Raw genomic sequence first — 13,723 nt, 5'->3', positions numbered from 1 at the left:
CAAGGCTCTGCTCCTTCCCGCATCCACGCGACGGTGGGCAGGGATTGCGCAGGCGCACTTGGGCCCGCTGGCCCCTCGTTACCTTAGTAACCGCTAGAGCAGCCGGCGCTGTCGGCACCGCCTCGTCTTAAGATGGAGCCGTATAAGCTGGACCCCGAATTCCAGCGGATTTACCACCGGTTGCTGCGTCCGTTGTCGCTCTTCCCCCGCAGGACGACACGCACAGCGTCTCAGGAGCACCTCTCGCAGGAGGTCCCGATGCTACTGCCTTTACCGGTTCCACGGCTGACGGCGGAGTTGGTCTGCCGCCAGGTAGCCGAGCGGCTGACCAAAAGCGGCCTGGAGGCGCGGGCGCCTCACAAGGTACGGCTCCGTTTCACCGAGGTCATCCTGGACGAGCTAAAGTGCGGCTGGCAGGAGCCCCCCACCGAACTTGGCATGAGTCACCTGAACAATCAGAGGCTACGAAAGCGGCTCCTGATCTACGTGCTGCTCAGCTGCGAGCAGCTCTTCGTACGCTACCTGCACCTCCAGAAGCTCATGTCGACCTCCGCAGTTGTCTTCACTGAATCAGCCACGCTTACCCGCTTGGCCGCCAGCCTCGCCAGGGACTGCACAGTTTTCCTCACCGGCCCCGACGTCTACCGGAGCCTGCTCTCTGACTTCCTTGCCCTGCTCAAAGAAGAGCAGGCCCGAGTCTCCGCGCCCAGACTGCGCGCCGCTGGCCTTGGGGCTTACAGGCTCTTCCAGGTCCCATGGCATCACATCACTGGCGTCACCCAAGTGCCACATTTCAACCTCAGCCTGAACTACCTCATCCAACTCAGCCGCCCGCGAGACCTTGTCAGTGAGCCTGAAAAGGATCCAATGAAGGAATTGAAGTCCATTCCCCAGCTGAAGAAGAAGAAGCCTCTGCGCTGGCTGTCCTCCATGCAAAAGAGGAGAGAAAGCACCTTCACTTCACAGATTGCATCACTGCCTGGGACCTCTGTGGCTCCCCGCAGCCGGGCTCCCCCCACCTCGCACTTGCCCCTCTACTCCCAGCTCCAGAGGGGCCAGTCCATGCCCTCTCTGCGTGAGGGTTGGAGGCTAGCAGATGAGCTGGGCCTTCCTCCACTCAGTCCTCGCCCCTTAACCCCACTGGTCCTGGTGGCAGAGAGCAAACCAGAGCTGGCAAGGGACACGGTGGCTGAGGACCTGAAGCAGATGATGAAGCATATGCAGCTGGGGTGGTCTCAGTACTCACCGCTGGACTCAGGGCTGCCCCCACTCCTGGGGGCTCTGACCTACCGCCCAGCTACTACCCATCACCTAGAAGAGCTGCAGAGAAAGCTGAACAGCCTCGAGGAGCAAGAGGCCTCGGAACATCGGGGCCTCCGATCCCCTAAACCCCCTCCACTTGAACCACAGCCAGTGACTGTTACTTTGAAGCTAAAAAATCAGATGGTCCAGATAGCTGCTGTACAGGTCTCAGGAAGAAATTTTTTGGATTCCTTCCACATTGAGCCGGCCGGTGTGCTATACAACCACCTGGCTGGTGAACTGGAACCCAAACTTATCGAGCAAATGGATATAGATCGCACTTTTGGCAGTAGCATCAGGGAAGTCTACAAGGAGCTGATGAGCCGTGTCTCTAACAACCACTTCACTTTTGACCAGGGGCCCCTGGTTGAGCCTGCAGCCAATAAAGACTGGTCAGCCTTCCTGTCCTCAGCCTTCCTACGTCAAGAAAAACAGCATCGTATCATCAACACCAAGCTGGCTGAACTTTATCCCCAAAAATCAAGCACTTTACAGTCCAATGCAGATAAGATATCCTCCTTCACATCACTCCAAGCAAGTAAAAGCTGGGACAGGTGGTCAAACAGGGCCAGATGGCTGAACTGGTGGAAAAGCACTTTGTCTGTGGGTGACTACTTTAAGTACCTCACCACCCAGGAGACAGATTTCCTCCATGTCATCTTCCAAATGTATGAAGAGGAGGGTCCTGTGGAGACCGTGGCCCCTATCAAAGAGTCCATAAAGATCCAACACCCACCCCCCTTGCTAGAAGATGACGAACCAGATTTTGTGCCAGGAGAGTGGGATTGGGACACGGTGCTGGAACACAGGCTAGAAACTAAGAGCAGCCTCCTGGAAGATTCTCACAAAATCCTGAGCCTGCAGAAGCGTCTGGAGCAGGTTTGGTCCATGCTTGACGTTCCAGAGAAGGACCGGCTGGACATGGCCATCAAATACAGCTCCAACGCCCGCCTGAGGCAGCTGCCGGCACTGGTGAGTGCCTGGGAGCGGGCCTTGCAGCCCATCCAGCTGCGGGAGATACTGCTGGGGAGACTGGAGTGGTTTGAGCGGCAAGCCTCTGACCCTAACCGCTTCTTCCAAAAGACTGATGTGGGCCTGAGTCGCTTCCTGGAGGAGAGTCAGATCCGCGGCCGTCTCCAAAGGAAGCTCAGTATGGTGGAGGCTCCTTTGGTTCCCCTCCTGGAGGAGATCGAGTTAGTCTTTGGTGAGCCGGTGACCTTCAAGGGGCGGCGCTACCTGGACAAGATGAAGCACGACAAAGTGGAGATGCTCTACTGGCTGCAGCAGCAGCGGCGGGTCCGCCACCTAACCCGGGCCAAAAGGGCCTCCCATCAGTCAGTCCTGTCCAGGAAGCTCAGCAGCCAGCCTTTAGTAGCCCCAGGGAATACTCCCATTACTCTTTGACCGGATCAAGCGCCCTCGGATCTCTCTGTCACCCCCATACACACAGCAGCTCATCCAGACCTCTTGACTCCTTTGAAAGAAGAAGTATCTGGGAGGGTAGAGTTCAGGAAACCTGCATTCCAGCTACCAAGGGACTGACATTAACACTGTATTTTGACCAAGAAGTTCTCATAAAAGAAGCCCCGAGCCCAGTAGTCCCATTTCTGTCAAACCATGCACATTACAGCCAAAGTCTCATGTATCAAAAGAACTAAGACTATCCCTTGAAGTTCATTGTAATAGGAAATGTTAGACAGACAGAAACCATGCCCCGTGGAACACCTCAGCTCAGCGTTTCTATCACGAGCCATTAGATTGACTGATTAGAACACCAAGCCAAGAGGCTCAATGGCATGATAACTAAGAGCTAATGCTCTGGGTTAGTAGATGTGGGTTTAAGTCCTGCCTGTGTAACCTTGGGCAAAGTACCTAACTGCTGTACATCTGGACCTTCCTGTGTCAGATAAAGGAGTTGGCTGTCACTTCTTCCAGGTCTAGCACACCGTTGGCAGAGCTAAAATTTTCCATTAAATTTATTTACCAATTCATACAAGCACCTGGTACAAAGTACACAAGGGTGTGCACTGAAAAGTGTTTCTTCCCATCCTTCCCTTCAGTAACCCCGTTCTCCTTGTGGTGACAACTGTTGCCAGTTGCTTGTGTATCTTTCCATTCCCTTATTCAAAAGCAGATATTTACTGAATACCAGCTAGGTACTCATGCTGGGTCTTTATCACTGAACAAAACCAAGACCCTTACCCTTTGTAAAGTTTACATTCTCCTGAGGGAACACAGACTGTAGACCATAAACACAGTACGGAAGCACATTGAATAATAGAATGGAGGATGATGATACGTACTCTGGAAAAAAGAAAAGGCAGAGGAGGGCAAGAGGAAACAGGGTGAAGGATGTGATTTTACTGGGGTAGTCCACGCAGGCCTCGCCGGGAAGGGGAGATTTGAGCAGAGGCTTGAAGGAGGGGAAGAAGTGAGCCCTGTGGACATCCGGGACAACAGTGTTCCCGCCAGCTAAGGCAGGCGGATGCTTGGGGTGTTCCAGAAAGGCAAAGTGGCCAGTGTGGGTGGAGCAGAGCGAGGAGGAGAAAGACATGAGTCAGAGGGGTCATGGCAAGGAAGGGGGGCAGGTTGGATTATGTGAAAATTATTTTAGAGAGAGCCGATGTGTGTATGAACACGCGTGAATATATTGTTCATCCTTGTGTCCGCAGCGGCACCAGCAGTAGCATTGTCTCCTGTTTCGCCCCTTTCAATTTTATCCTAATTTGCCCCAAGCTCATTCCACATTAATACACATAGAGCTGCTTTATTTGTTTTGGTTGCTATAGAATATCCTACTGTGTGTATTTTTATTTTGCTTAATCAGCCCCTTATTACAAACAAAGACATGGGCTTCTTTGGCTGTCCAGTGATTCAGACTGAGCTTCCAATGCAAGGGGCGCAGGTTTTATTCCTGATCAGAGAACTAAGATCTTACACACACAGACAATGCTCTAAAAAAATCCTTGTTCGTTTATTCACTATGTGCAGCTGTTTCTATGGTTTAAAGTTTCTCGAAGTGGAATTATATCTAAGCATAAGTATATATATATATATTTTTTTTTCCTTCTATTTGGCCATGCCATGCGGCATGTGGGATCTTAGTTCCCCCACCAGGGAGCCAACCTCACCCCCTGCTTTGGAAATGCAGCGTCTTAACCACTGGACTGCCGGGAAAGTCCCAGCATTTGTAGTTTTGATAGGTATTACTGAGGCTACACAAAGGCTGTAAGCATTTGCATTATCAGCCACACTGCCTGACAATAGTAATAATTCCCCACTCTCACTAGAAGTATTATCAGAAAGTTTCATCTTTGTCATGTAATACGTGAAAAAATAGGATCTCATTTGAGTTGTGTTCTCACCTCTCTCTGAGTGAAGTTGCATCTTTTTTAAGTTTAAAGGCGTTTTTTCTCTTCTAAGTACTTTATTGTTTGGCTGTGCTGGGTTTCTCTAGTTTCGGCAAGCAGGGGCTCATCTGATTGTGGAGTGCGGGCTTCTCCTTGTGGTGGCTTCTCTTGAGCACAGGCTTTAGGGTGCTAAGGCTTCAGTAGTTGTGCCGCTCGGACCCTAGAGCACAGGCTCAATGGTTGCAGCACGCGGGCTTCGTTGTTCCTTGCGTGTAGGATCTTCCTGCGCCAGAGATCGAATCCATGTCTCCTGCGTTGGCTGGCAGATTTTTTTACCACTGAATCACCAGGGAAGCCCTAGTTAGTTGGTTGGTTGGTTTTTTTCTGTAAAATACTCAAGCCCTTTGCCTCCTTTTCTATTGTTTTTGACTATTTTGCTTTCTTGATTTTTCTGAGCTCTTTACCTATTCAGGAAATTTAGCTGACATGTTAGTAGTGAGTTAGCACTTACTGAGTTCAGTGAGAACACTCTCTCTGCACAATCTCTTAGACTTCTCGTGAAGCATGTATTTTAATCACCATTTTACCCCTGAGAAAATGAAGGCTCAGTTAGATAACGTGACTAACCCAAGATCATAAAGATAGTTAATGGGAGAGCCAGGCTCCAAGCCCAGGTCTGTCTTGGTGCACTGATTCTGTGAGTTATGGTAAGAAAGCTCTTACACACAGCCTGCCTCACCTGCCTGCACAAGTAAGGTAAAGCCCCTGGTCCAGAAGTTCTCCATTCATTCTTTGCTGATATGGATGCATGCACTTCTACTTTGTTTTCCTAACAAAGCAGCACTTCTCAAACTTTTCCACCCAGGTAAGTCTTAGAATTGAGGAACAGAAGCAAGCATCTTGGTCAGGTATGAGGGATTGGGGTGGAGGCTGAGAGCAGGGAGGGTAAAGCAGTGCTAGCCTGAGAGGCCTGAGAAATTGGAAGTTTTTAGTTTTGAAATCTATGCAAGATTTGCATTCTTCTGTGTAATATGTACTTTTTTTTTTTTTTTGGCCACACCTTATGGCTTGCAGGATCTTAATTCCCCTACCAGGAATCTTGGCCCCAGCAATGAAAGCCCTGAATCCTAATCACTGGACCACCAGGGAATTCCCTGTCCATGTTTTGTTTTTGATTTTTTTTTAAATATAAACCATGAAGTGAAGTCACTCAGTTGTGTCTGACTCTTTGCAACCCCACGGACCTTGGCCAACCAGGCTCCTCTGTCTATGGGATTTTCCAGGCAATAGTACTGGAGTGGATTGCCATTTGGTGCTTTGAATGAAACTGGCCCTCCAGGCAGATACGCTATAGTCAGCCTTTGTAGTATGGTTTCCCTCCTGATCTGCTGTTGTGTTCTCTAGAGGTTACACAGAACCCAGGTGAGCAACACTAGAGCAGGGGTCCACAAGCTTTTTAAAGGGCCAGACAGTACCAACTATTTTAGGCTTTGTGAGCGATATGGTTTCTGTCCCAAGGCTCAACTTTGATTTTGTTGTGTGAAAGCAATTATAACAGTATATAAGTAAATGAGCAGGCTGCTGCTAAGCTGCTAAGTTGCTTCAGTCGTGTCCAACTCTGTGCGACTCCAGAGACGGCAGCCCACCAGGCTCCCCTGTCCCTGGGATTCTCCAGGCAAGAACACTGGACTGGGTTGCCATTTCCTTCTCCAGTGCATGAAAGTGAAAAGGGAAAGTGAAGTCGCTCTGTCGTGCCCGACTCTTAGTGACCCCATGGACTGCAGCCTACCAGGCTCCTCCGTCCATGGGATTTTCCAGGCAAGAGTTCTGGAGTGGGTTGCCATTGCCTTCTCCGATGAGCAGGCTGTGTTCCATTAAAACTTTATTTACAAAAACAGGCAGCTGCCTCAGGGTGTAGTTTGCTAATTGAAGCTCTATAGTATCGGCCCCTTTAAGAAGCAAACACACAGGAGGAGGAAGCCAACAGGCTTAGTGCAGCATTTCCCAAAGTGTGTGCCAAGTAAGCTAGTCCTGAGTGATAGTCCTGGGAAAAGGGTTCCAGGGTTCCACGGTCAGATAACCTTGGGGAACATTACATACTGCATTCCTGAAATTCCTCAGAGTTTCACAGTACATAGGAGCGCATTGGGAGCTTGGATGGGTCTTACAAAAAATACAAAGAATGCTTTTATTCCTTCATGGCCATTATGGTCATTGGGAAGTTAATTTTGGGAAACAGCTCACATGAATTAGTCCTTGGAAATCACCACCGATCGTCTGGATGGGAATAGTACACAGAGATAGGACGGGAGGGTATAGTCCTAGACACACAGGTACAGTTGGGATATCTGGGCCTCAGGGGATGTGAAAGGACATCATGAAGCCCTGGACAGGCTCAAGAAGGAGCCACAGGAGACCTGGAGACTCTTGCAGCTGCCTCAAAACACTGCCTCTCGGATCCTCCCTTTCATCCTAGTCCCTGGATCTGAGACTCTGAAGGCCTAGGACTGACTTTCCCGAAGTTCCAGGCCTAAACCCATGGCTTAGTGACCCCTCCCTGCTGATCCTATATATAGATTTGGTGAATTATTACCATTATTACATATATGTGAGTATTACATATGGAATAATAATAATGATAACTAATAATGATGATAATTCATATTCATCCTTGTTCTACTGATTAAAAAGTGCTGTTTACGGTCATTCTACTGAGAATCAGTCGAATGTAACTTGCCTCTGAACTGGTGGAATTGTGACTTAAACCCAGATCTGGAGTAAGTCCTTTGCCTGGGGGGTCTGGTTGCCAGTGGGGGCTCCTGCTCGGTGCCAGGCCTCCATGCAGCTGGAGTTTCCAGGTCCCACGCCAGCAAACTCAACTGTGTTGAGAACCAGTTACGCTGAAGTGCTTTAAGGATATTATTTCATTTAATCCTCATGGCAACCTTGCAAAGAAAGAGAGGGCAGTGATACCTCCCTCTGGGGAAACTGGACTCTAGGATAATTGGACAAAATTAATTCTCTAAATTACTGAGGATTTTTGTGGAAGTTTTAGTTTTGGGCCTTCCCCAAACCCAGAGGCCATCAGAAAAATACTTTAAAATCTGGGCTGTGATCATTTGCTGCAGCCCTTTCGTTGTCAAGGCAGGGCTAGGGTCTAAACCCATGAAAGTCCAATATGTTCTGTATTCATTATTACATTAAAGGGATGGATCATTCATTTGCACATTTTAATATATAGAGAGAATATATTTTATAATATATTTATTATATATATATTTTGTTATTTATTTATTTATTTATATTTGTTATTTAATGCTGGGACTTCCCTGGTGATCCAGTCAGTAAGAATCCACCTTCCAATGCAGGGGGCACAGGTTCGATCCCTGCTTGAGGAACTAAGATCCCACATGCCACCGGGTAACAAAGGAACTAGATAAGCCTGCGTGCCGCAGCTGAGACCTGACACAGCCAGATAAATTGATAAACATTTTTAAAAAATAAATAAACACGAATCCCATTATACGTTTACAGAGATAATGTATTTTATGAAAAATGACTTTAAGTAGTGAAGGGTGGCTATTTTACTGTCTTGCAAATCTTCTGAGTGTCTGGCTTAATAGGAGACAGCCAGATTTTCATTTATGTTTCTGCTGCATCTGTTGCAATGTCGGACTTCACACAGCCTGTGGAAAACACACTACTCAGGAGACAGTGAAGGGAGAAAAGGCAGATAACATGTTGGCAGTATTACCAAAAATGGTTTGGACATCATGAAAACCCCAGAAAGGGTCTGGGGGGCCCTATTTGTATTTTTTGCATGAAGGGACAGAGGTGGGGGCAAAGACAGTGGTGGGGATGGAGGCAGAGACAGTGAGACTTGAGTCAGGGGTGGGCAGGGGCTGGGGCAAGGGCAGTAAACATGGCGGAAGGGTTTGTTGACCAGCTTGTTTGCTTATAAAATGTCAAGGGCAAAGCCAGAGGCAAAACCGCAACTTAAAAACAGTCGGCAGCTCAGCACATTGGTCATCCAGCTGCGGACAAGCTGACGGGCTTGGGGTGACCCGGTCACTCTGGGAAGCTGAGACCCACAGGACGGAGCCAAGATCCGATGGTTCACAGGTGCTGATGGAAGCTGGATTTGGGCCCATGTACTTCTGATTCCACTAAGCCTACAGTCCCACCCCTCTTGGTCTTGGGGTTTCTGTGTTTGGTCCACCTCTTCCTTGTACTGTTGTTTGCCAAATGATTTTTTTTGGCCACACTGTGGGTACGCAGGATCTTAGTTTTTTGACAAGGGACTGAAACCATGCTCCCTGCATTCGGAGCGAGGAGTCTTAACCATTGGTCTGTCAGGGAAGGCCCCAAACAATTTTCTTTATATTGACTCACTGTAAAAAAATTTTTTATTGAAGTATATTTGATGTACAATGTTATGTTAATTTCTGCTGTACAGCAAAGTGACTCAGTTATACATACATATATTCATATTCTTTCCCTTTATAGTTCACCATGATATTGAATATAGTTCCGTGTGCTGCAAGTACTTTGTTCTTTATCCATCCTATATACCCTAGTTCGCATCTGCAAATCCCCTCCCCCGCCTTCCTTCACCCTCGACAACCACAAGTCTGTTGTCTATGTCTCTGCGTGAGTATATTGACTCACTTTTCTTCTGGCTGAGCCAACTGGCTGCTGCTGCTGCTGCTAAGTCGCTTCAGTCTTGTCTGACTCTGTGCGACCCCATAGACAGCAGCCTACCAGGCTCCCCGTCCCTGGGATTCTCCAGGCAAGAACACTGGAGTGGGTTGCCATTTCCTTCTCGCAGATGGATCTTAATTCCCAATCAGGGATCGAACCTGCGCCCCCTGCAGTAGCAGTGTGGAGTCTTAACCACTGGACTGCAAGCGAAGTCCTGAAAGTGACTCACTTTTAAAACTTATTTTAAAAGGCTATTTTAATCACACTGATGCTGCTTCTGCTGCTAAGTCACTTCAGTCGTGTCCGACTCTGTGCGACCTCATAGATGGCAGCCCACCAGGCTCCCCCGTCCCTGGGATTCTCCAGGCAAGAACACTGGAATGGGTTGCCATTTCCTTCTCCAATGCTTGAAAGTGAAAAGTGAAAGTGAAGTCGCTCAGTCGTGTCCGACTCTAGCTAATACTGTATGATTATTAAGTGCCAGGCTCCATTCTAAACACTTTTCATGCAGTAATTCATTTAGTCCTCATAGAATGTGGTGAGGTAGAGGTAGGTACTATGATCATTTCGTGGTCCAGATGAGGAAACTGAGGCACAAGTGGTTATATAACCTGCTCAAGTCACACCACTAGGAACATTTCAGAGTCTCGATTCTGACCCAGACGTCTTGACACCAAGTACATGCTCTTAAGTGTTTTACTGTTTCTCGTCACAAATACCAAAAACAAGTCTGCCCAGTTGAGGCCCTTGGGAAGAAGCTGAATATGATCACATTCTTGGCTTTCATCATCACTTGGACCTGAGGGAACTCAGGCCCTGGGCACAGCCCACTTGATTCCCAGCAGTGACTCAGGCCACATCATTCTTCTTCCAGGCCCAGAGCACTTTCCCTGAACTCCTCCCAAGTGCCAGACACAGCTGGGGGGTTGGTTGGGGGGTGGAGTGGGGAGGGCAGAGCCAGAGGAAACCAAAGAGAACCAGTCCCTGTTGCTGAGGAATTTCAGGTTTACTAAGGAAGATAATTTCAATCATATGGCATGTGAAGGGTACAGTGGGAGCCCACAAAAGGAATATTCAACAGAGCCCAGGAGAGGAGGAGGAGAGGGAGGGTGATCAGGGAGAGCTTCCTGGAAGAGGCCACACTCAAGCAGTCTAAAGTCTAGAAGGTTGAGTGGGAGTCATCAGGCACGTGGTGGCAGAGGAGAAGAGAACTTTCTCAGCCCAGCATGAGCAGAAGTATGGGAGAGGAGCATAGTGTATGTGGGAGAACTACAAGCACTTTGGCATTAACTAGCCTTTAAAAAGCCTGGAAGGGAGTGGGGTTGGAGGGGGAGGGAGGGCCAGGTCCAGCATGGGCTTTATTCCGTAGTATTCATCAGCAGAGTCCTACTGAATAGTATAGTTAGTAAGTGACAGATAAAAATTTAGAACTTGCGCATCCATGGACTCTGTCGAGAAAATGGAAGACACCCCACAGGTTACTTCATGTAACTTGTTTAAATTATGATTTGAGGGGCTTTCCTGGTGGCACAGACAGTAAAGAATCTGCCTGCAGTGAGGGAGACCTGGGTTCGATCCCTGGGTCGGGAAGATCCCCTGGAGAAGGAAATGGCAGCCCACTCCAGTATTTTTGCCTGGAGGATCCCATGGGCAGAGGAGCCTGGCGAGCTACAGTCCGTGGGGTCACAAAGAGTCAGACACAACTGAACGACTAAAAGACACACAGAAAAAAATTTTTAAAAAGAAACAAAAATACTCAAAAAAAAAAAAAACCCCAAAGCTCTTACAAAAAAAAAAATTATGATTTACTGTGATGTTTTTAAACAATCAGCCTGTATACACCAGATGGGCTTGGGTTGAGAAACTCTAACTCATAAATCCTTCTCAGTTGTACCAAAATTTTTGTGAATATTGAATTTAATAATAAAGTCAACGAGATGACTTCAGGCATTTAATTAAATATGTAGCAAAGTCCATTAAAATTTTTTTTGGACTCAATAAAAGTTTTTTTCCAGACTCTAACATTTTCACAGCCTCTGAAGAGCTCAGAAGTCTCTGGTGTCTAGGGGGAGAAAATGGCCCTGAGGGTCCGGCATATCAGGGCTAGAAACACCGCAATAAGACAGTCAAGGTCCCTGCTCTCAGAAGTTTACACAGCCCAGTGGGAATAAGCGGAATAAGGACAGAGTGTGATGGGTGCTGACAAATATAGTGCTTTGAGGGAGCAGGAGGGTCCTTACTCCGAAGAAACAGTATTTAGGCTGACTGGACCGCTGGGTAGGAGCCTGCCCCCTACAGAGCAGGCGGAGTCTCTCCAGGCAGAAGGAACAGCCAGTGCAAAAGCCCTGAACCTGAAAATCACTTGCCTTGTGGCCAGGAAGAGGATCATTGTGGTGGGGGCTTAGTGCGGGGCAGCGAGAGAGCATGAGGTGAGTTCAGATAGGGGGACAGGGACCAGGCGATGCCCAGCCTTATGGAGATGAGATTTTATTCTAAGTGGACGGTGCCGGTTGGGTTGTGTTCCCTGGGGAGCAGATTTGGAGAGAGTGACTGGCGGGCGGGAAGTCTGCTGGGAGCACTCTGAGGATCAACAGCCGGGGAAGAGAAGGGAAGGAGGCCAGGCTGGGCAGCGGGAGAGTTTTCGCTGCCCTGCAATCTCAAGGGACACCTCTTCCCACCCAGCAGGGAGCTCTGAAGCTGGGATGACCCTTCAGATTTGTCATTAGATGCAGCTGCCTGAGGAAGTGGGCATGACTCGGCAGCCGAGGCAGTCCTCGAGGGGCTGACAGCGGAGGGCGGCATTCCCAGCCGCTGGACACCGAGTCCGTCCCTGACCCTGAAAGGGGCTCTGCTCTGTGGACGCCCTGGGAGTGGCCAGGACCGAGCTTCAACAGCGCCATCGTGTGGCGATAATAAGTCACAACAGCAGTGAACTCAGGACTTCCGGTTACCTTGCTCGGTGGAGAAAGCGATAAGACCACTGGCAGTAGCCTCAGAAACTAGCCTCACCGCACCTCTTTGGGACTGAGTAAATCACTGCGGATTTTGGACAACTCAGAATGGGAGGGACATGCGGAGCCTCAAAAGAAAGAGCTAGCTAGGCATCGGAGTTTGAGGACTTATTTGAGAAAGATAGAACAGTGTTATTGCCTCTTGTGTCATCAAGGAATCGGTCAACATAATAATGTCCACCACGGCTGCCGTTCAGTGAGCAGATAGGAGGAACTGCATGATCTTAGGTAATCTAACGCATCAATACAAAGAGGCTCAGAGCGGGGAAAAGACGCGTCCCAGGTATGGAGTCCTGTACCAAGGTCACAGGTGCAGAGCCCAAAACCAAAGTCACTTCCAGAACTTACCGAGCCCCACTGTAACTGTTGCCAAAAGTCCCCCGAGCCTTACCAGCCAGCTTCATGACCCTAAATTAGGCAAAAATGCCCATCCCAGTAATCACCCTAGAGCACCCTAACCACTCACCTAATGCCACCCTTCCAGCAGGAATTTCCTTTGTCTTGGCTATAACAATTGGCTACTAGCCCAAGAAAAGCACAGATCCCCCTTGAGCTGGTCCATTGTTCTAACAGCATCCGGCCGCCTCTCCCTGGCCAGGCCGGAGGTCAGCCCGCTGTGCCTGCAGCGCCCACATTATCTCTGCTCTTTGTTCTTAATAAACTCACTCCTTTCTGAAATACTCTATGTCTGGAAATTCTTTTCCAACTCACTCTCAGGCTGACATGACACCAGATTACATAATAGTAGACTGTGGTGGAATTAGGATTAAAACCCAGATGGGCCTATCAGTGGATCTCACCTCTGTCAGGCCCAACATGCCGTTTTAACAGTAAATATTTTACAATGCCCTCTTTACATCCCCAGCATCTGGACTGTGCCTGATCAATAGTTGTGCACTCCATCAATAGTTGTTAAATGAATGAGATGAAGTTCATGGATAATATCCTAAGTACCAACATAATTTTTAAAGTCAAGGAAAAAAAAAAGTCAAGGAAAAAGAAAATTAAAGCAGTTTATGCTAAATAAATCTGCAGTTCCACATGGACATGCTCAGTCAGGATCACACTGAAAGCTGTAACAAAGTGATTATTATGAACTGTGGTGGTTTAATCTCTAGGTTGTGTCTGACTCTTTTGCAACCTCACGGACTGGAGCCCACCAGGCTCCCCTGTCAACGGGATTTTCCAGGTAAGAATACTGGAGTGGGTTGCCATTTCCTCCTCTAAGTGATCCTCCCAACCCAGGGGTTGAACCTGCATCTCTTATGTCTCATGCATTGGCAGGTGGGTTCTTTACCACTTAGTGCCACCTGGGAACCCCACTGTGAACAGAGATCACCCCAAATACTGATCTTTAGA

General features: G+C 48.4%; 1 protein-coding gene across 1 annotated transcript; it reads left to right on the top strand.

The window, feature by feature from the left end:
* The first annotated feature begins 62 nt into the window (after positions 1-62).
* Positions 63-5,861, top strand: CCDC87 (coiled-coil domain containing 87). Its single transcript, XM_019955097.2, has one exon. The coding sequence runs from the start codon at positions 133-135 to the stop codon at positions 2,704-2,706; it is 2,574 nt and encodes an 857-aa protein (XP_019810656.2). The 5' UTR covers positions 63-132; the 3' UTR covers positions 2,707-5,861.
* Positions 5,862-13,723: the final 7,862 nt, after the last annotated feature.

Source organism: Bos indicus, chromosome 29, assembly GCF_029378745.1.
Source record: "Bos indicus isolate NIAB-ARS_2022 breed Sahiwal x Tharparkar chromosome 29, NIAB-ARS_B.indTharparkar_mat_pri_1.0, whole genome shotgun sequence".
NCBI classification, from domain to species: Eukaryota; Metazoa; Chordata; class Mammalia; order Artiodactyla; family Bovidae; genus Bos; species Bos indicus.
Note: the sequence above shows the minus strand (reverse complement) of the source record. Positions and strands in the feature narration are given on the sequence as shown.

Bases quoted from the DNA above. Each gene is read 5' to 3' on its own strand.
- CCDC87 (XM_019955097.2), top strand. From the start codon at position 133: ATGGAGCCGTATAAGCTGGACCCCGAATTCCAGCGGATTTACCACCGG.